General features: G+C 39.1%; 1 protein-coding gene across 1 annotated transcript in view; it reads left to right on the forward strand.

Moving 5' to 3' along the window:
• The window catches only part of LOC106534972 (spectrin beta chain, non-erythrocytic 1), a gene marked incomplete at its 3' end in the record, with an annotated part of 41,098 nt that overhangs the window by 12,861 nt on the left and 4,655 nt on the right, over nt 1-23,582 (forward strand). Inside the window, 2 exon segments of the mRNA XM_014031798.1 lie at nt 16,585-16,736; nt 21,999-22,172. Of these exon segments, the coding sequence (XP_013887252.1) occupies nt 16,585-16,736; nt 21,999-22,172 (326 nt within the window).

The following is a 23,582-nucleotide window of genomic DNA, read 5'->3' on the forward strand; positions in this document are numbered from 1 at the left end:
GGTCTGGGCCTCCCTTCTGAAGCTGCTGCCCCCGCGACCCGACCCCGGATAGGCGGAAGAAAATGGACGGATGGAATGACATTCCTCAAAACATAAAATCCATTTCAAAACTACAGCCCTTTAAGAAGAATCTTGTCTGCCATCTGCTGGACACTTTTTGTTGTGCTCATATTTAGACTTCCTATTTTGCAAATGCTGCCTTTTTGAAATTTGGTATGCTTGTTTGTCTTTGTGTCTATGGTGTATAATGATGTGATTGTGATGCAGTATTTCTGAGTGTTTTATGTGCTGCAGAACAGGAGCCTGCTGTAAAACAGCAATTATGCAGAGTCAGGCTTGATTTTTATTAATCTTTTCCTGTTAAATCAATAAATCAAATCAAATCAATCAACATAGTCAGTTTTAGTATTTGCTATTTTAATATTGGTAAATGTTATTTTGTTATTTTTACACTCCTATTAATTGCTAAAGATGCTACACACAGTGCCTGGCATGTTCAGTACTTCTTATAAGTGGGGAGTATTTTTATTTAATTCAGTATAAATGGCATAACAATCAATTTTTAGTGGACTTAAAATTAGCAGGACCTAATTTAATAGAAGCTAATCAGTCTTCTAACTGTTTCCAAATTTATCAAAAAACCCAATCCGCTAAATGAGAAGCTAGTTCTGTTATTAGCGGATTAGTGGAACTATTCCCATCACTACCTCTGGTTTTACTTCAGACTATCAGAATGTGAAACAAGACAATAAGCTTTGTGGATGTTACTTTCAAGCTTTGACCAAAATGGACAACTTATTTCTCAGAATAAGAGTTTCAGTTTAAACTTTAATTTGGCAGGGTGCAGACTACAGAATATGCACTCTTTCCACAGTTTGCCAGGCCTGTAATTTTCATCTGAGTGATGAAACTTTGGCAAAGATGTAAACAAGCAGCTGATTTTTCAACCAGTCTGCGTTCATTCTGTTAGATGAGTATCCTTCAACAGAAACATCTCAGCCATGCATGTCTGATGTGTTAGTGTCATAGTGACTCACACCCAGATAGTTTTTCATCCTGATGGAGGAATTCAAGTGATGCAGCAGGACAAGACTGCGGTCAGGTTTAACACGGTGACTGTAATGAAGAAAGCTTGATTTATTTCCTGCAGCTCGCTCAAACTGACAGCTGCATAAGTGAGCTCTGCCTTTGTCTCTGTTCGGACCCGAGAAGCGGAGAAGACTTGGTGTTTGTTAAAGTAGCAGGAGGGGAAGGAGAAAGGCACACAGAGTCTTTATTCAGCTGTCAGACCGGAACACGAAGATCATAAATTCAGACTTATCGCCCACCACAGAAGTGACCATGTGCATTCGTTTGTTCATGCCATTTTCAAAATATCTCATCAACTATTAAATAGATGTGAACAAACTTCTCAGAGAGTAATCACTGGGTGTACATCTACAGCTCTTTAACCTTTGGAGTCAATATCATTTAAGTTGGCTGCCACAGCCGATCGAATGGACAATTACTTTTTTCTATTTTTTTTCCGGTTGCTCTCTTACTCAAGGTGTTGCTGCAGCGAGTGAACTCACACAAGGATTTGGCATTTGTTTTTATGCCAAATGCTCTTACTGACACAACCACAGACCACCGAGCTCCTGTAACCCACATGTGTGGAACAGGGGGGCTGCCATCTAGGGTGCCTGAGGGAGCAGACGTGGGGGGTTAAAGACATTGCTTAAGAACCCAGAGTGGAGCAAACTCAGCAACTCTCCTCTGTTTGCACCATCTCTCCCTCCAAATGGGCAATTACATAACTGTGTAAAAAATGTCCAAAAATCAGCCAGTTTTTCATATATTGGACTCAAATTTGGCCTTGTATCAGTTGAGCTCTGTGCCCAACACGGAGCACTACACATTGTGCAACACGTTAGCCTGAAACTTTGACATTAAGTGTTTGAGTCTGAAGCTCTCTTGGGTTCAGCCATGCAAGAGAAGAGGCAGCTTTTCAGGTATGCACCTACACCTGAAAGATGAATGACACTCTTGAACTACAAAGTTCATGCTTTGGACAAAGACAACAGATAGTTTGAGACGGGGAAGGAAGACTTTTAAGTCAAATGAAAAAGAAAAAAACAACTTTTTTAAAGTTAGTGTTGCATTGAATCTAGCTTACATAACACAGAAGCTTACAACTCCAGACTCTCCAGTTTTTTGAACTGGGACATACATGTCTACCCTTTCTGATGGTTACCTCTACACTGATCTGTAGAAATCTGTAAATTTCACAAAAACTCTGCAGTATTTTCACAATATACAGGGGAAGGAGGACAGAGTGAACCTAGCATTTCCTTACAGGCCCGCTCTGAGATTTAAAATAAATTTAAAACTGAGTTTTTGGAAAAATCTGTGAGATTTTCTCTATAAGTCTGTATTCATGCACAATGGAGGAAATCTGTGTAATTTATGGACAATCTGTACAACTTGACATGTATGCCTGGATTGGCAGTAAAACATTTTCAATTTTAGAATATCCATCTGTCAATCTGGGTCAAAAATAGCCAGAAGTTTGTGCAAAAGTGATTCCAAGTGAAATTTATTTATTTATTTATTTATTTATTTATTTATTTATTTATTTATTTATTTATTTATTTATTTATTTATTTTGTGTGTTAACAGCTGCAGGCTGTTCAGATTACTGATGTATGTAATAATCAGAGACAGGACCTGAAGTTAAAGAAACATCGAATGTGTTCCCTCTTGTACGACTTTTAAGTCCCGCCCCCTTTATGTAAACAAATAGGACATTTTCCTTACCGACAAAAGTAAAACTAAATATTCATTCATTATCTATACCCACTTGTTCCTTTCAGGGTCGCTGGTGCACATATCCAGCAGTAACAGTGCGAGGGGTGGGGTACACCCTGGACAGGTCCATCACAGGGACACATGGAGACAAACAACCATTCACTCTCTCACTCACACTTAGGGACAGTTTAGAGTTATAAATTAACCCAACGGTCATGTTTTTCATCTGTGGGAGGAAGCTCACGCATGCACGGAGAGAACATGTAAACTGTACCCAGAGAGAACCCGGCTGGTATTTGATCAAGCAACAGCTCTACCAGCTGAGCCACGATGCTGCTTTATCTCAGAATATGTCTAGTTTTCTTATTTTCACCAAAATTATTATTATTATTATTTGTCATAACCTGCTCTGCACCAGCATACAACTTAACCCAAAACAACAATGACCATGACTCAGACCGTTTTACAAACATCACGCTCAAGTTTGGTGTAGTATCACTTCGAGTCATGCCTGTGGTTCAGTGCCAACACATGTTGAGACATCTCACAGTGTCCCCTGAGATTGTGTCATTTACACAGTTTGACCAGAATGACCACAACTGTCTCTTTTTCAGGCCTAAACAGCAGCAGGCGATATGCATTCCTTCAAGGATTCATAACTTTTAATTTGTTGACTTTTCCACACTGGATGAAGAATGACTTATGCAGGTGTGAGAGTCAGATCTGTACATTTAGGAAACCTGTGCATGTGTTAGATAATCTGGATTATTTTAGAGGAGTTCTGCAGCAGGAATGTCAAAGTTAAACGAGCTCCAGTGGTTTTGTTTGCATGGAGAACTGAACCGTGTGACGCTTTAGTTAAATGTTTATGTCTGTAGAAGTTTATTAAAGGACTTCGGACCTGCTTCAGCTCAGGCTTATCCTGATCCAAAGTCCGTCTGTGTGAGCTCAGTTTATTGGACCCTTTGAGGTGCAGTTGAAGGTTTGTTTCCTGTGACAGCTTAGGTGTTCGAACTTGTTCTCCACACACGAAGGCCTCTAGCTGAGATTGAAAGCGTCATGGTAAATGATTTGTAACAAGTATGAATCATTTCTTCATCTTTTAGCAGCCACAAGAAAGTCATTAATTTTATAACTTTTAGATTGGTTTTGATTTAATACAAGAAGTTGTACGTTTTATTACATTTCCTGTGTGGGATCACATCAATTTCCATCTGCTAATTTTGTTCTTGGATAGACTTTTGAAAGGGCAACAATCCAGTTTATAAAAAGAAAAGTTTTCTAAGAATTGTTGCACTAAACTATGACAGAGCCAGACTCTTATTTTGAAAAGTCTCTGACCTCTTTCTTGGTTTTTCAGCCTATTTTGGACTTTAAATTGTAAACTCTGCAAAGGTTTTTCATTAGGTTTTCCTTAACCATAAACGTTTTAATCAGAACAAAAACTCAACAACATTTATGAAAGTGACCTTTTATAAAATGATAGAACAAAGACAAATCTGCTCAGAACCTACTGGGTCACTGGTGAGTTCTGCCTTTTCTAGAGACCCGAGGAGTAGAGGCAGGCAGGAACATGAAATCTAACAAAGTGTGGCACAAAAACAGTTGGTCATAATGAAAATGTTCCTGAACTTGATACAGCTGACTTCTGGTGGTCATATGTGCAAACTTGAATATTTCTGCAGTGTTTTCTGAAAAAAGATCGAGAGCTCAGACTGAGACAGGTTATGTGTGCATCCTACACTCTAGGGGTGTAAGAAAATATCGATACACTGAAATATCGCGATATTTCATTTCCCGATATTGGATCGATATTCTAAAGCCCTGTATTGATTTTTAATTAAGGTTTAAAATGTCAACTTTCCTGCCGGCCATTCATTTTTATGTTGTAGTTCAGCCTCTGACCACTAGTTGGCAGCAGTGAGCCAGCCATTTGGCTCCTCTACCTCTTGAGCGCCAGAGAGTAAGGGTAGCATTAGCATTGTAAGTAAACATTAGCTTTTCTTTTTTTTTCTGTAAGAGGTTTTTATTTAATAGAATTTTTGGACAAAAAAATTGCATTATATCGCAATATTTTGCCTTGCTTACAGTATCGCAATATATCAGGATATATCGTATCGTGACCCCTCTGTTATGATATGTATCGTATCGCCAAATTCTTGCCAATACACAGCCCTACTACACTCTGGGGGAGAGAAAATGCAAATGTTGTAATGCTGTATTTTTAATAACCCTTTTTATGACAGTATTTTTCTTTTCATCACAGCTCAGCTGAGCTAACATGTACACGCCCTGCTTATTGATCAGCTGAGGTTACTCTCTTTTTACAACAGAATTGATTTGTTTCTTTTACTGTGCCTACATGTTTGGTCTTCCTTCTCTGGTTGTAGATGTTAGTGACACGTCTGGGCTCACGTCAAGAAAGCAGTGAGGAGGTGCACATGGGGACAGGCGCTCGTCACTGACGAGGTTGTGCAATACAAAAACAGAATAAGATGATTTGCAATTTTGTTCAACCTATATTTAACTGAATACGGTACAGAAATGAGATATTTAATGTTCAAATAGATCAACTTTATTAGCTGTTAATAATGAGTATAATTTGTTTATAAATAAATGTTTTGGAAAGTTTAGAGAGTTCAGAAGGACATCCGGTGGTAAAATTTACAAATTGATAACTGATTTTTTTTAAAACTAGTGAATCTTATCAATCACACAAATAATCACCACCCATTGAGCTGCACGGTTTAATTATTTTTTGGGGGTGTTTTTCCATATAAAGGAGAAAATACTATAAGATTTTTATTCTTCTCTCTGCTTCCTTTAATTTCATTGTATTTGTATTTTATATTGTATATAAAATTTTGTGGTTTTTTTATAAAATGAATAATGTTAAACATTAAGCAACAAATCCGTTGAACCAGTAATTCTGACAGAAATAAAACTATAATGTTTCAAATATGAGGAAGATTTCAGCTAATGTTCTGGTTATCCTTAAACATTGAAATTTAGCCAAATCTAATAGTTATGTCTAATTTGCCTGCATTCATTCGTTTTATTTGTTTGGCTGGAAAAAAAGACACACCTTTCTATATTTCTTGCTTTCTAGGAATATGAATCCATGTTTTCGCAGTGGACCTTGTTCTGTTTAAAGCTTGTTTTTTGCTAAATAAACAAAGATGATTTGTGTTTTTGTTCTGTGAAAACCTGTTTATTTATGACTGGCGTAAAAACTGAGAAGTGAAATTCTTCTTTTCTTGTTATTAGAAGGAGAGGCGTGTAGACAGAATCTGATTGGACGGTCCAGTTAGGTTTTTGGCTGGGAGTCAGCAGAACATTTGGCTTCAGTCAGTTGAACAGGCTGATGGTCAGGCTGTCACCTCTCAGTGGGTCTCTGTTCTGAGTTCTGGCTCACGCTGGTCTCCGGTGGGGAAACACTGTCCCTCTGTGTCCCTTCACTCACTCAGCAGAGCTCCGTCTGATTGGACGACAGGCTGAGTATTCTGTCGTTTGATTGGCTGACGGTGTCCTGCAGTCTGACAGAAGAATGCAGTTTTGGTTTCCTGTCTGATCTGTCAGAGGATCGGACTGAATCTGAAGTTTTGTTTTTAATAAATGATTTAAAAACAGGACTATAACCTCAAACAGATGATCATAAGTTCTGATTTCTCGGAGCTCTGGTTGATTTTCCCTCCTCCTGCAGACCTCCTGGTCTCTGACGGACCCCCTCGGCTCCGTCTGTGGGGGGATCAGGAATGCTGGAATCCTGCGTGTGTATTTTGAAAAGGTTACATGATCATGTTTGGTTAAAGTCATGTGATCGGGTCGGACGGAGAGACTGAACGGAGCTCTGTGTGTTAGTGGAACCAGATGTTCTACGTGTTCCGTCTGATGGCAGACACTCAGAGGGTCCCCACTCCTCCTCCTCCTCCTCTTCATCCATTTATTAGTGACAGGGTCTTTGTTGAGTCATGTTGGGATTGTGTACACTCATAGCCGGCTTTAATAAAAAAAACTAAATATTTTAAGCATTTCTGAAGCTTTTCATTGGATTAAAGGGACAGTTCAGTCAATCTGAAGTGATGTTCTGTCATTAGTCATCAGTAGTCTTTGGCTCAAAACCTCAAATTAAAATTCATGCCACTGACTGGCTTCAGAAGTCACCAAACCAGGAAATAATCAGAGATTTGTTTTTGTTTATTGCCTCAGTATTTTTAAAATTTCTAATCATTTAATCAACTTTGTGTTTCTTGTTTTTTTTTTTCACCTTTTTGAGCTTGTTTTCTTGTCTTTTTTTGTACTTTTTGTGTGTTCTCCTTAAATTTCGAGAGTAAAATGTTTTTTTTAAAGAATCTTTTACGATAACAGAAATATGTAGAAACCTGACTTTTGGACCGGATTCTGTTTGTCTTCAAGGTGAAACCTTCTAACCTCGGTTCTGAATTCTTGTCGTATCACAAACTGGACTTCCTGCGATTGTTGACTCTGTGATTTATGAGGATTCATTCACACGACGACACATCACACACACTCCTTTCCCCTCCGAGTGTGTGTGTGTGTGTGTGACATTTATTTCCTTTAGCTGTCCTGGCGGAGACAGACAGAAGCACACCTGGCTCGGGTGAAGGTCGTCCTCTAATTAGAGCTGGATGTTATCGACTCGATCCATGTGGTTCTGTTGGACTCAGCAGAACTTTGAGAGCTGAGGAGGAAATTGGATCCATTGGGAACAGAGTACTGAGACGTGTGTGTTTGTTTTCAGACCAAACTGTGTCATTTGAATCAGCGTCAAATCAGCACACTGAAAAGATTTTCCTGCAGAAAATCAGAAAAACAACACAATTATAGATTTTAAAGCCAAATATTTACAACAACAATAAAACAAAATCAGATCAATTCAACAAACTGGTTGTGTTGTAAATGTATTTAGGATTGTTTTTGACAAAACTAAATTAATTGTTTTCATTTTGCAGAGTGAATACTGAGAGCTGAACAGTGTTTATTAAAGCAGTGCTTCCCAAAGTTGGGGTCGGGACCCAAAGTGGGGTCCCGAAACATCAAGGTGGGGTCTTGAAAAGATTTTCTTAATTAACTACATTTTTGCCTTATTTGTTACAAAGGAGTGAGGTTAGTATATTTAAAATGGATAAATGTAGTATAAAAAATATTCTTACAAGGCCCATGTTTATCATCCAAAAATCGTTGGGGGCACAGGTCTCTGCTACTGTTATTTTGTGGGTCAAAAGCTGAAAAGTTTGGGAACCACTGCACTTTGGGTCCCAAGCCCAACTTTGGGAACCAAATTATGGGTCACGAAGCACCTTGGATAATCTCCAGAAATCAATTTAAAGGGCAATAAAATAATTGCTGATGTAATATTTTTCCCTATAATTATTACAAAAACACAAAATAAGTATAAATAAGTATTTATATTTGTGTACAAGCTGTTTAGATTGTCAAAAACCTGTATTTTTAGGGTTATTAACGAAGTGCATGTACTCAGACCAGTAATATTTGGGGTCACAAGTTTTTGCCATGGATATTTTGTGGGTCAGAAGTTAAAAAGTTTGGGAACCACTGGTATAAAGTACCTCAAAGTGATACTTGAGTAAAAGTACAAGTATCTTATCACAAAAATACTTTGTTAAAACTTAAAGGCTTCTTTAAGAATTTTACTTGAGTTTTGTTTTAAAGTATCTGATATTTTTTGCGCTTAAGTATCAAAAGTAAATTTCTGACATAAAATCTACTTAAGTATTTAAAGTAAAAGTACTGTGTTAAGGTTTGTATTTTGAGCTCTGAGTAAACACCGAACAACGTCAAAGTTTTAACAAGTTTATTGTTAGAAAATTTGGCTGGAAGGTTGGGACCGGACTCCGGGGCCGTCACTTCTGGACACAGAAGCTTAGGGTTAGGTTGGGTCGTGAACACAATATTATTTGTGCAAAAGAAAGTCACCAACCTTTCCTGCTGAGATGAGATCCGGGTTGAAACAACAGCTGATGTGTTTTGGTTCCGGGCTGTGTTGTCACGGGGAGCGAATGGATCGCTGGACTTACTCGTGGTCAGAAATGGGGCAAGGGTCATACACAGGTGATCAGAGGACGTTACCAGGTTAGAAGGAGATGACTGAGGCGTTGGTCCAGGGTTCTTGCAAAAAAGGGTTTTTAATCTTAGTTGCATTTTTTTCCTGGTAAATAAACTTTTAATTAAAAAAAGAAAAAGAAGTAGCAGAACAATATAAAAGTAGCAAAAGACTACTCAGTGGGCTTTGCCTGGTTAAATAAAGGTCAAATAAGTAAATAAAAATACAAGTAAAAATCAACAGATGCAACAGAACAAGTTTATTAAAGGAAATTTCAGACAGCTGCAGAGATCTTAATGTTTTAATCTGTGGATAATATTTATGAATTAGTTCAATATATTCAATATATTGAAAATATATCAACATCACAATATCAGTGTGTATAATATATCACAAAGGACTGCATGGAGTGCAACAACTGCTGACTAATGTATTTTAAGAGTTTTAACGTTGTGGTTTTCATTCTAATACAATATTTAGCCAATAGGACAAAGTCTCAAAGCATCAAAAGCTCATGCAGGACACAAAGGATATTACCAAAAAAAGATCAGAGTCGCCAGTAGATTAAAAAGTCAAGGGAGTGGTGGTGGTGGTGGGAGTGGGTGGGGGGCATTTCATGTCTGATATCATCATCGCAGTGTTTACAAATATTATCACCATCGTAACATTTTCTAATATGGTGCAGCCCTATATAACAGTTATAAAAACCAAAACATCAGTAACTATCAGCTGTCAACCTAAATGTTTAGAACACTTAGAATTTTTTTCCTTGTGTATAGAATTTATTTTGTTTTTTAATTAAATGAATAAATATTATTAATAATTAATAATATATGAATATGTTGAAAATAGCACAAAATATGTCGAAGTAATTAGATTGCAAAAATGGATGAGAAAAACTCGATTAAAATAATAAGCTTAAAACAAAAGTGTGAGTGCTGAATCAGCATTTTTTTTTTTTGAAAATTTACTAAGTCTAAGTGTTGTACAAATACAATTTTGTGCACCTCTTGAGTGTAAACGCTGCCTGCTTGGACGAGCATCTGCTTCTTTTACACACACACACACACCAGGAAGTACCACATTAGACAGAACATTTGAAATAAATGCAGGAAGAGCCTTGAAGAGGAAGATTAAAAACGACCTCACTGCTAAAAACAACAAACATGAATAAAAAACTTAAATTACTTCAAATTTGAACAGGATTTCTTGCAAATCTTATTTTCTGATTTTCGACAGTTTTGTTTATTTATTATTTTATTTTATGAGAAATTAAAGCCAGCGTCTTTCTGGGCTGCGACTGTTGGGCAACAAATTCTGAATGAAATTTGCGAGGAATTTTCCAGAATGTCTGAATATATTTGGAAGTTTCTTCCCAGAATAAACCAGAACAAACCCATTTGCCAGTAACTCTCTGTAGTTTTTTTCTGTAGGACTTTATCAGACTCGGATGATTACGGAGGAATTTTGGCCAATTTTTTTTTAACTTTCCTTCAGTTCATTGAGTTTTGCAGACTTTAGGTCCTGCCACAGTGTTTCAGTCATTTCGAGGACAAGACCATTGCAACCTGATTCTTTTGGTCCAAGCTTCAGCTGTCTGACTCTAGAACCCTCTGGTCTGCAGAGGACTACATGGTGTCCAGGTCCTGTGGTGCACAACAGGCCCAGGTCATCAGCCCTCCATGTCTCTGCATGACAGTTAGGATGAGGTGTTCGTGCTGATGTTCTGCTTGGTTATGTCCAAACATGGAGCTGTGCATTATGGGTCAACATCTGCATTTTAGTCTTCAAACATGTTCTGACCCAGCAATAGAAATAATATTTGCAACATTGCAAGTTTTTACGTGACCCGTTAGCACTCTGATAGCGTGGACTGAGGGTGACCCTACTATCATGTCGTGTTTTCTCCCTGTATCTGTTCAAATAAACCGAGTTAGAGGTATTTTTATGTTTTGGTAAGGTTGATTATCTGTAGTGGCCATGTTGAAATGGGTTTACTCCAAAAAATGGGTTAACATTCAGTTTACTTCCTGAGAATTTCATCAAAAAGTGGTTTCAGATATTTTGCTAACAGACTGACAAGGTTGGCTGCAACAGTTAATGCCAAGGTTTTAGAAGGTGATGTGCAATGTGTCAAACCCAAGGCACACAGGCCAAATCTGGTTCTCACTAAAGTGTTATCTGGCCCAAATGGAAACTAGTTTGATGGTTTCTCTTTTTGTGGCTGTATTTGGTGCAGTCTTCTCAGGACTGCTGGTCAAACAAGCCACGAAAGTGAAGTTTGAACTTTTCTGTAATCTTTGGTTTTAGAGTGGAAAGAGTAACAGAGAATAGATTTTAATTATATTTTTCTGTATTCACTTCTTATTTCGATGTCAAATAATTGGATTTTTTGTGAGGCTTCTCTTTTTTATACCTGATTTACTGGATTTTGATAAAATGTTTCTCTAAGATAATAAATGAAAAACCTGTTGATAGATAGTAAGGCATAAATGAATGATATAATTAATAGTGGTGCAACAATACATGCATCTGTATCGAATCGTTCAATACAGTGCTTTAAGTTCAGTCAAACTGTGTCTCAAACAATACAGATTTTTAACATTTATTTTATTAACTTGTGGAGATGCTCTGTGTTGAAGGATCAGTGATCTCTGTTCGACTACTCCACCTATAGGCTGCATTGTCGAGCACAGATCCACTGAGGAACTTGCTGTTGCAACAAATGTTCATAATTAATTTGAATAAATTACAAGTTAAGAAGAGCAGACATTTTTTTTTGGATTGAAAAAGTATCTAACTGTGAGACTAAAGCTTGAAACTGAATCGTGAATTTTCTGTATCGTTGCACCCGTACTAATGATGTTTTTCTAAACGTAATCTTTTCTTTGCTCAATAGGTTATGTAGGTTCTAAATGCTACCTAAAGCATCATTTGATAAAAGTTATTTGCATTTCTAAAATGATAATTTTAGCTACAATTTTTTCAATAAATACTGACAGACATTGGCCTTTGGCTCAGACCAAGTTTTGAATTTTGCCCCCCACCCCCTTGTAACTGATCCTGACCCCCCTGTGTTTAGACTATGTGTTTTGGATTATGCTCAGCTACTACCACACCAAATGTTAGCTCAATATCTGTAAAACTGAGTTATATTCAGCTTTTTGCATTTATAAGTTCAGTTTGTTGTGGTTTCCAGCATTAGATGAGTTTCAAAAGGTGATCTGTTTTAGATGCAGTGATTCTGAACATTTTATTGAAATCCATTCAGTAGGGTAGGAGATATAATGCTAACAGATTCTCATTTGCCTTTTAGAATCTTCTATGGTTTATGTAGCTTCTAACCTAATATTTTGACATGCCAAATCAATGTCTTTATAAAACGTAGGATCTTAGACCTGCAGACGGTTAAACTCTGTTTTTTGTTTCTTCTTCCTGTTCATATCTGACCAATCGCAGACCTGGTGGCGTCTCAGCTACATAGTTTCATCGGTTTCATATCAGAACGTGTGATTGTGCTGCAGCAATCTGTTCAACACTGAAGCTATTGTCCTGCTGCTAACGAGCGCACAGCCAAGGTCGTGAATCAGTCTGATTGTGAAGCGGTCAGAAGTTCTTATCGACGCGCTCCGTCCAGTTTCCCCCTGCGAGGTCAAACACAGGCCAGCCACCGAGTTTCTGAGAGAGACGGTGAAAGGAAAGCTGCTCCTTGTGTTTGCACACGATGTGGTTCAGCTTTTATCTGAACAGTGAACAGAGCTGAAGGACCGTTAATAAATTACACCAAGAAAGTTAAATTGTTCTGGGCTCAAGTCTCGGGAGAGGGAAAGGCATTTCCCGTTACATCCTGGTTATTTAGGAGTTTTTATAAAACTAAAATACCCCCAAAAAATACCGCACTAAACAAAAACCTTCAAATCAGATGATTAATCTTAATTACTTCAACGGAAATTAAATTAAAGGCAAAACGACAAAACTCTGGCTGTTTTAATTGTACCTTTATGATAACATGAGTGATCTCATGTTCTCATTATCTCAGATAATCTGTTAGCACTTAGAGCATCCTATAACTGGATTTTAGCTCATTGTCTGTAAGATTCATTGAGTTAGGCTGAGGTCATTGATGGTGTTTTCACAGTGTAAGGCCACGACCACACCTCACTAGATCGCTTCTTTTTATTCCCCTGCATCAGCACAAGCAGCCCCGTGCTGGAAGTCATCCATTTCACCCCGCCGGAGCTCGACCGATGACATTTGATTGCTTATATCTCCACGGGGGAACGTCCCAGGAACTTGCAACCACCTCCAGGTTGTAGCGGAGATCCAGAACTTTAAAAAAGCCATCTCGCACCAGGATCCGACGCTCAGAGCTGGTGCTAGAGGCTCCGGACTAAATTGAGTACTATATTGCCCGCCAAAATGCCTTTTTCGGCCGGTCGTTGGTTAATAGCTCCGCGGGGGAACGTCCCAGGAACTTGCAACCACCTCCAGTTTGTAGAAGAGGACCGTAGATCTGATGCTCAGAGTCCGCGGGAGAAGCAAACGAAGGTTGAAATTTCCTCCCGAAAATGTGTGTAAAATGCACTAAGTCGTTTGTAATTTGCTTGTAGCTCTGCGGGGGAATGTTACAGAGACTCCATTTAAGTATCAGCTTGTAATGTAGAACCAGAGCTTTAAAACCCAACCAGCCACTTCGGGATGCGACGCTCCTTGTCCGGGAGAGGGGGCTAAAACCACCCCGGCGGGAGGTCAGACGGTGCGTATTTTGGAGGTTTTTTTGCTTATTGCTCCGTGGGGGAACGTCACAGGGACTTCATTCAACTTTCACCTTATGGGGCAGAACCAGAGCTTTCAAACAAGACCAGCCACTCCGGGATGCAATGCTCAGAGCCGGTGCTAGTGGCTCCGCAGCAAGGTTGCGTTGCGCAGGCACCTGGGAATCAGCTGGCGGGCGACTGGTTGGGCACCCTTGATGTAGAGGAACATTTACCAACATCTGTCCCAATAACAGGTGTGGCTTAAAGACCAGCAATGTTCTCTTGATAGCTGGTGGGAATTGGTTATGAAACCAAGGAAGAAGATCATTGTGCTGCACCGCTGCCTTCACCATGAAGGGCAGGTGTGTTGTTCTAGTGTTGACTGTCACATTGTTTCATCTACTAATAAATGGTCAAAAAGTTCAAATCCTGCCGCTTTCCATTCAGGATATAAATCTTTATGATTTAAAAACTTTTCTAAAAACCAGGATTCTTTTCCAGAGGGTAACATACTCAACCTCATAGACGCCCTACACCAACAGAAATAAAAAGAAAAACATTTTTTTTAATTTCAGTGGGAAAAAAATGGGATGCAGTGATGATTATTTGACAAAGTCTCTTCAGTTGATTTAGAAAAACACCTGCCAGATGTTCATGAAGTTTGTTTTTTGCTTTAAAGACAAGGCCACAAGTTCACACTAGCCATGCTTCAGCCAATGCTTTTTTTATGAACATTTGGAAGAATCGCTTTTGAAAAGGTTGGAAACGAAAAATTAAAAAAAAAAAACTTCCTCAGTTTTGCAAAAACATTTTTACGCTCGCTTGAGGTGGTTTTTGGATTTTCTGAAAAATAGTTAATGCACAAAAGGGGAGATGGAAACACGTTTGTCTAATAAGTTCTGACATAGTGAACATTTACCTCACAGAAGTGATCAGCTGTTCCCACTGCTGGTGTTTTCCCATAACATGAAGAGAATTATATTTCTTTTTCCACATCTCCGGACATCATCTAACATTCCCAGTACTAGTTGATCTGACAGAATAATTACTAACTGCCTGATAGCAACACATTCCTGATAACTTCTCTCCATTGTCCAGAGATGTGTGGTCCCTGCTAGTCTCAACCTCTACTTCCTGTTTACTACAGCCAAGCGTAACCTCAACATCTGACGTAATTACACAGCCTGATTGATTCACTCCACGCCAGTAGATGGAAACACGCCTAATTCACTTTTTCCCCCTTTTTGTGACATTTTAAAAGCTCACTCAACGTTTGCATTAAAATTAGATGAACCGTGACTTATAAGAAAATATTTTTCTCTTTCTTTCTGTTACTTTTGTTGCCCAACGGCACATTGGCTAAGAAGAATGGAGAGAGAGTTTGAACCATCAATCCACTGGTTAGAATAGAATAGAATAGAATAGAATAGAATAGAATAGAATAGAATAGAATAGAATAGACGACTCTCCTAACCACTCAGCCACAGATGCCTCGAGTCCTCGGAGCTGAGAAGTGGCTGAGATCTGGTGCCACACAAGCTTAGTGAATCGTGGCCTCAGTCTGTTTTCTGTAAATGTCATAAAATAAATCAGCCAAAATCCAAAGAGACAAACCTATTTTCATCCTGCAGGTTTGAGTCGATGTCCACTTGTGGTTGACCTCTGACCTTTGCTAAAACAATTCATAAACCGTTTCCCGCCAGTTTTCTTGTGGGCATGTAGGGGTTAAAGGAGAAGTGACAGAAATCAGTGGAGTGTAAAAACTCTCAGATTTCCAGCTGCAGATGGGTGGAGGTTGTTTCAGAGTTCACTCCAGGAAACATTCAGAGGCTCTGCAGGAATCAGTTCAACACAAACTTTGTTTCATTTCTATAAAAGTTACACAGGAAGAAATAAACAAGTCTGCTTTTCAGGCCAGAGTTTATTAGATTTTTTTTTTTTCAAACCTTAAATGTAATGTGTTCAATCCCATCCAGTGGTAAAAAAATGTCTTAGTGTGTGTTGTAAATGACTTTCAGCTACCAACACATCAAATTTAATCCCATCATCTGTAAAACTGATTTAATCAGACACTTCTCTGCTCTTAAATTCAGTTGGTTGTGGTTGTCATCTTTTACGCAGTTGACACTGAAACTTAATCAGTTGTAATTACATTTCTAATTTTCACTGTCTGAAAGTTTAATCAAAACCAGTTCACTGGTTCAAGAGATATTTTGCTAACAGACAGACTGAGCTAACGTTACCTAGTGGCTGTATTTTAAGCAAAGATCTTATACAATCTCTTTGCACCCAGAGTATATTTTGTGGATCAGTCTCAGCTACCACCACATTAAATTGTAGCTGAATGTTTGTAAAACTGCCCGAAGCGTTGCCGTTCTCTTGTTTTCTTAAATCGGTCGGCTCTGGTGGCCATCTTGAATTGCTTTGGCTCAAGAAGATAATCAGTTGTAGATAAACATCCAGTGATTGTTTTCTGAGAGTTTTGTTAAAATCTATTCAGTGGTTCGTGAAATATTTTGCTAACAGACAGACTCACACAGACACAAAAACATGCTGTTAGAGCTCTTAGAAAAACTCTTCAACATGAGGATTATTTTAAAAGAAATATCAGATACTGGATCAGCTGAAGGTCCGGTCTGAGCGGCTGGTTCTGGTTCTGTGACAGCGGCTGTGTTTGGGGGAACGGAGACAACAACCAGCAGCAGGTGTAAACTGTTGCACCGCTCCTCTCCTGCTGGTTGGGATTATTTACAGTCAGGGTTTTTAGATTTAGTCTGCTTCATCTGAGGCAGGAAGCATCTCCCAAACACAAAGCGGGCCTCCAGGAACAATGTGGTGGTAAACAGATCCGAACCGACCCGCAGAGTTCTGCAGGATCGGACCACTTCCTCTGTGTTTTCCTCCTTCACATTTCGAGCTCCTCCTCAAACTGCCGTCTTCTTGTTTCTGTTCCAGATGAGCGCGAGGCGGTCCAGAAGAAGACCTTCACCAAGTGGGTCAACTCCCACCTGTCCCGGGTCTCCTGCAGAATCACGGACCTCTACATGGACCTGAGGGACGGGCGCATGCTCATCAAGCTGCTGGAGGTCCTGTCAGGAGAGAGACTGGTGGGTTGGGCTTTTATTTTGAAAGAGAGGCACTTTTCAGGAGAAACTAAAAGCTTTTATCTCCTTTTTAGATTTGTTCAATAACAGTTAAATAAATAAAATCCCACACCTAAAAGCTACACTGGAAAAGGCCAGTTTAAAAACTTAGTAAAAAATTTTTATTTAATTTTTTTTAGCTTGAAATAAACTAAAAGAAATCTGCCAGTGGAACAAGTGAAGATGAACTCGACAGGATTTCATAGAAATAAGACATTTTATCAGCTAAAGAGAAACATGAAAGTATCTGTGAAAACTCGTTCTGAGCAATATTTTACTAAAAACTGTAAGCTTTAGCTCATAATAAGCTGTGATGCTCAAAAGTAGTATTCTTCCCCTCAAAGGTAGCAACCTTTTTATTTTTTTTTAACTTGTTTAAAAATTAATTCAACTCATTTTTAGTTCCATAATTATGGTAATGCTCTGGACTCAGGTCCAAATCCCACTTCAAACAAGATTAAAAATTTATCATTTAAGACAAAATTATCTTTAAGTAAATATTCCCACTAGAATTAAGGGTTTGTGCAGCATTGAAAGTTTTTTCTCCCAACCAATCAGACACTCAAAAAACAGATAGTGGGTTTAATTAAAAATAATATTTCAGCTGCTTTCACTCAACTGAGTAAAAGTAAAGTATTTATTTTACGCTGACTTTAGGTAAATGTAAAGTTAACGTAAAGTAAATGCGTTCATTCTACTTGATTCAGTTGAGTGGAAAGAGTTAATGTTTTTTTTTATTAAATCCTGGTATCTGTTTTATGAGTGAGATGTCCTAAATTCAAAACATTTAAACTTTTTATTTAAGACCAAAAAAAAGAAAGCTATTCTTGCATCTAAACTCATTAATTTTATCCCACTGACATCCAGCGTTCAATCCTGCTTTCTCAGGTGACTCTTTGATTTATTTAAATAAAGAAAATTAAACACCTCCAACAAGCAGATTTGTCCTAATTCAAGTTAAATGTTGTTCTTGGAACAATTTTTTATGTTTGACAAACCTCACAGCAACTTTAAACTCTTGTGAAATTTATAAAAAAAAAAAAACTTTTGTTTAAGAAAGGGCTCAAAACGAGATGTTTTCCAGACTATTTTACTTAATAGTTTTAAGATATATTGTCTTAAAACAAGTTGTTCTATCTGGACTTACCGGTACATTAAGTTTGAGGAGAGGTTTTGACAAGAAATTAGAAAAACAAATATACATTATTTATATAAAATATATGTTTTACAGTGTAAGGCAGCGTCAAAAATAAATCAAAAGTCTTAAACTGATTAGATATTTAGATTTTTTTTGCTTAAATTTATAGAAAATCAAGACAAAAAAGATTTACAAAATGAAAAAGAACAGTTAAACACTGATTTAAGTCTGTCCTAAAATAAAAAGTGGTGGCTCCTCTATGAGATATTTTGCTAACACTTCATACAGTCAGGCTTGTTGTCGTCACCACAGAAACGGGAACGTTTCACAGATTCAGTTTAGTTAAAAATCCGTTTCCACAGCCCTGTGTCATGTGACTCGTCCTTTTCTTTCCTCCTCTTCCTCTCTGGACCCATCCCTCCGCTCTGCTGCCATCCGGCCTTTTCTCAAACTGTCGAACACACACAGAGAGGAGCCCAAGCCAGGATCCAGATCTTTTCTTTTTTCAGCTCTGATTGTTTTTCCGTTTCATGGACAGTTAGATTTTTTTATAGTAAAAAGAAAAAAAAATGAAACATGTCAAATGAAGATGGAAAACAAAAAGAAAATGCTGTGAATCAAAGAGAGATGGAGACCAGAGTGATGGTGACGTTTGGGGGGGATCAGTGGAGGGTTTCTGAGTTGTGAAAGGAGTCATTGAGAAACTTTGAGGGTTTATTTGGACCCAAACGCCTCCAGAGGCAGCGCAGGAATCTGACAGCGATCATCTGTTTCCAACTGCAGATGAAGGAAATCAAGTTTTTACTACAGGAATGTTTGTCCTGCTGGGCCCAAATCCTAAACAAACTATAAAAATTAAGCCTCTTTTTTTGTTATGAAACTGCAGGAAACAGGGTCCTCAGGTCATAATTCTGATGAAAATTCACCACCAACAAAAAGTTTTAATTCAAACAATTTCCACATTGATTTATCAGCATTATTTGAAAATATTTTTATGAAACACTGTTCAAAAACAACTTAAAAATATTTCAAAAATGTTTTAGTGGGCAGACACAGGAAGTAGTTTGTTGACCTGAATGGTCCAAGGTCAAGGATGAAACCTTCCCTCTGGTTCTACATCACTGATTGGATCAAAACATTCAGCTGAGGATGAATCAAAGTTTAATTTATTTATGTTCAGGTTACAGACAGGGATAACTTAAGGGATGCACCAGTAGATCAATATCTGATATTAATGTTACTGTTGTGGCCGATAACCGATATTTATAAATATTACACAAACACACAAATTATTTATTAAGGGTGTAACAATACATGTATTTGTGTCGAATCGTTCAGTACAGTGCTTTAGGTTCAATACACATCAAACAATACAGATTTTTAAGATTTATTTTATCTTCTGAAGATGCTGTGTGTTGCAGGATCTGTGGTCGACTGCTCCACCTAGGCTACACTGTCGAGCACAGATCCACTGAGAAACTTGCTGTTTTAGCAACGTTTAATTTAAAAACTGTACTTTTGTGGTTAAACAGATGTTCAGAATTAATTTGAATAAATTACAAGTTAGGAAGGGCATGGACATGTATTTTTTTTATATTGAAAAAGTATCGATCTGTGAATACAGATGCATGTATTGTTGCAGCCCTAAATGTACACTCACAAACACTCTTGTTTTTGTCTTTTTTTTTTCGGTACCGTAAAAAACAACCAGACCTCTGACATGACTCTACTTCAGTTATTCCTGGTTGCACAGCCACACTATCACGATCAGATACCGCTCGACCCTCTCCCAAAACAGAAACACAAATAGCAACAAGCGGTAAATCAGTATCACACGTTAATGTCGACCCTGTTTTAATTATTGGACCGATACCAATACGCTAAAAAATTACCAATGTTGGCTGATACTGATGTTAATGCCGATATCATGTGGATCACTAAAAACATTTAAATCTCTCCAGCATGTCCTGGGTCTTCCTCTGGGTCTCCTCCCAGTTAGACATGCCTGAAGCACCTCCTAGGGAGGCATCCAGCAGGCATCTTTACTATGCCCATACCACCTCAACTGGCTCCTCTCGATGTGGAGGAGCAGCGGCTCTACTCTGAGTCTCTCCCGTATAACTGAACTTCTTACCCTATCTCTAAAGGAGAGTCCAGCTACCCTGCAGAGAAAACTCATTTCAACCGCTTGTATCCGCGATCTTGTTTTTTCAGTCACTACCCTAAGTTCGTGACCATAGGTGAGGGTAGTAACTGATCGGTAAACAGAGAGCTTTGCCTTACAGCTCAGCTCCCTCTTCACCACAATAGACCGGTACAGATTCCACAAAACTGCAGAAGCTGCACCGATCTGTTTATCAATCTCACGCTCCATTCTTCCCTCATTCGTGAAAAAGACCCCAAGATACTTGAACTCCTCCACTTGAGGCAGAACTTCACCCCCAACCTGGAGAGAGAAATCCAGTACCCATCTTCTTCAGTACCCATAAAACACCTTACCGGGGAGGCTAAGGAGAGTGATGCCCCTGTAATTGGAGCACACCCTCCGGTCCCCCTTTTTAAAGAGRGGAACCACCACCCCAGTCTGCCAATCCAGTGGCACTGCCCCCRATGTCCACGCARTGTTGCAAAGGCGTGTCAACCAGGACAGCCCCACAACATCYAGAGCCYTGAGGAAATCAGGGCAGATCTCATCCACCCCTGGAGCCCTGCCGCCATGGAGCTTTTTAACTACCTCAGCGACCTCAGCTCCAGTTATGGACAGACCARCCCCAAAGTCCTCAGACTTTGCTTCCCCCATAGAAGACGTCCCGGTAGGATTGAGAAGTTCCAAGAGGTATTCCTTCCACCTCCCGACAACATCACTTGCTGAGGTCAGCAGCACCCCACCTTCACTGAGCACAGTTAGTGAAGTGCTGCTTCCCCCACCTCAGCCACCGGATGGTTTGGCAGAATCTCCTCGGAGCCAATCGGGAGTCTTTGTCCAAGGCCTCACCGAACTCCTCCCACATCCGAGCTTTTGCCTCAGCAACAGCCAGGGCTGTGGCTCGCTTGGCCTGCCGATACTCCTCAGCTGCCTCCAGAGTCCTACCAGCCAACAAGGCCAGATAGGAGGCTGTAGAGGTGCTTGTGGAAAAGGGGCAAAAGTTGCCAATTTTTCAATCAGGTTGAGGGCGGGTCTTAATGTTGGCCTGTTTTATCCAATCAGAAGTTCAGTCGTCTCTGGTTTGAAGGTCTCACCTTGACTCTTCCAAATAAACCTCTTGTCATTTTGGACAAATATCTCAGTGTTTATTTCCTCTGACCACAAAGCTTCTCCCTGTGGGCCACTGCTATTCATTTCTGTCCAGCTTCCTTTTTGATTGGTACCTTCTCAGTTCATGCTAATGTAAAACTGGTTTCAGTGTACAGGGACACTAGTAGTTTACAGTTCATGGCAGGCTTCATGGTTCCTGAACATGCTGAGCAATTTCCTTACACCTGAGAGGGACAGATGTGTTTTGATTAACTAATCCAGTGCTGCCATAAAAATCCTTTTTCTGTTGGCAAAGACAGCCGACGGTTTTTGTTTTTGAAAACTCAGGTCAAGTTTAAAAGTCTCGGCTTTGTCGGGCTAAGACCTTCTAGAACTTTAAGAAACACTCAACAGGTTGTATGTATAGTTTTGACCTTGGGTTGGAGAAAATCCACAGTAAATTCAATATTGTATTTAAAATTTTTCAGTTTTCTGTTGTCTGATGGTTTTACCTTAAGAAGACAACAATTCCAATAAAACTTTACAATTAAAGGCTCAAAATGAAATAAATTCATACTTGTGATGAGTAGATGGAAACTTGTGGCCACAGCTGTAGTTTTAAAGTCTTCATGACTTCAGTGAGTCTCAGGATGTTTGTTCTGGAGCGATCTCAGCCCTGATCTGTCAGAACCAGTAAACGGGTGCTGCAGGGTCAGATTTTCACCTCTTCGGCAAAGCTTCAGACCAACAACGTGTCAGTTGTGAACTCACTCGGCTGTATCTGCAGCTGTTTGTTTCAGTTTCATGTTTTCACACCAAACGGCTGACGTGTTCTGGGTTTTTCTGGTTTTAGCCCAAACCCACGAAGGGCCGGATGAGGATCCACTGTCTGGAGAATGTGGACAAGGCTCTGCAGTTCCTGAAGGAGCAGAGGGTTCACCTGGAGAACATGGGCTCCCACGACATCGTGGACGGGAACCACCGACTGACTCTGGGACTCATCTGGACCATCATCCTCCGCTTCCAGGTACAGGCTCATCAGTCCATGCTGGACATGTTGGGGGGTTGGTCAGTGTCAAAGATGGAGCCTGCCGGTTCTCTCACCTGTTCACATCTCGTGTTTCCACAAAAACATAAATACCTGCTCTGTTTGTGTCGTCTTATGCAACAATTAGCCACCATTTGACCACTTTGTGCTTTTAGCTACCCTTTTATTACTTTTAGCTACCTTTAGCTCTTTTAGGCTAAAGGTTTTGCCAAGTTTACCTACTGTTTTGCTGATTTTAGTTTTAGCATTTCTTGTTAGTTTTAGGAACAGCTTTGATGTTTTAGCTACTATTTTACTAATGATAGGTTATGCATCTGTATTGTTACGTTTAGCTATATTTTGCTGTTATAACTTCTATTTAGCTGTTATCTACATTCAGAAACATTTTGCCCACTGTAGCCTCTAATTTGCTTATTTTACCTATTGGTTTGCTAATTTTAGGTTTAACATGCTCATTATAGCTAGCTAGTGTTTTAGCTTTTAGCTACTGTTGTGCTGCTTTTATTTTATATGTTGTGCTCTGCTGCTTTCAGGTTTTAGCTTATATTCTGCTTGTTTTAGCTTGTATTCTGCTTGTTTTGGCTTGTGTTCTGCAGGTTTTAGCTTGTGTTCTGCTTGTTTTGGCTTGTGTCCTGCTTGTTTTAGCTTGTGTTCTGCAGGTTTTAGCTTGTGTTCTGCTTGTTTTAGTTTATATTCTGCTTGTTTTGACTTGTGTTCTGCTGGTTTTAGCTTGTATTCTGCTGGTTTTAGCTTCTGTTCTGCTTGTTTTAGCTTGTGTTCTGCAGGTTTTAGCTTGTTTTCTGCAGGTTTTAGCTTGTGTTCTGCAGGTTTTAGCTTGTGTTCTGCTTGTTTTACCTTGTGTTCTACTTGTTTTACCTTGTGTTCTGCTGGTTTTAGCTTGTATTGTGCTTGTTTTAGCTTATGTTCTGCAGGTTTTAGCTTGTGTTCTGCAGGTTTTAGCTTGTGTTTTGCAGGTTTTAGCTTATGTCCTGCTTGTTTTGGCTTATGTTCTGCTTGTTTTGGCTTGTGTCCTGCTTGTTTTAGCTTGTGTTCTGCAGGTTTTAGCTTGTGTTCTGCTTGTTTTGGCTTATATCCTGCTTGCTTTGGCTTGTGTTCTGCTGGTTTTAGCTTGTGTTCTGCTAGTTTTGGCTTATGTCCTGCTTGTTTTGGCTTGTGTTCTGCTGGTTTTAGCTTGTGTCCTGCTTGTTTTGGCTTATGTCCTGCTTGTTTTGGCTTGTGTTCTGCTGGTTTTAGCTTGTGTCCTGCTTGTTTTGGCTTATGTCCTGCTTGTTTTGGCTTGTGTTCTGCTGGTTTTAGCTTGTGTCCTGCTTGTTTTGGCTTATGTCCTGCTTGTTTTGGCTTGTGTTCTGCTGGTTTTAGCTTGTGTCC

This window comes from Austrofundulus limnaeus, unplaced genomic scaffold (assembly GCF_001266775.1).
Source record: "Austrofundulus limnaeus strain Quisiro unplaced genomic scaffold, Austrofundulus_limnaeus-1.0 Scaffold1321, whole genome shotgun sequence".
In the NCBI taxonomy this organism is placed as follows: Eukaryota; Metazoa; Chordata; class Actinopteri; order Cyprinodontiformes; family Rivulidae; genus Austrofundulus; species Austrofundulus limnaeus.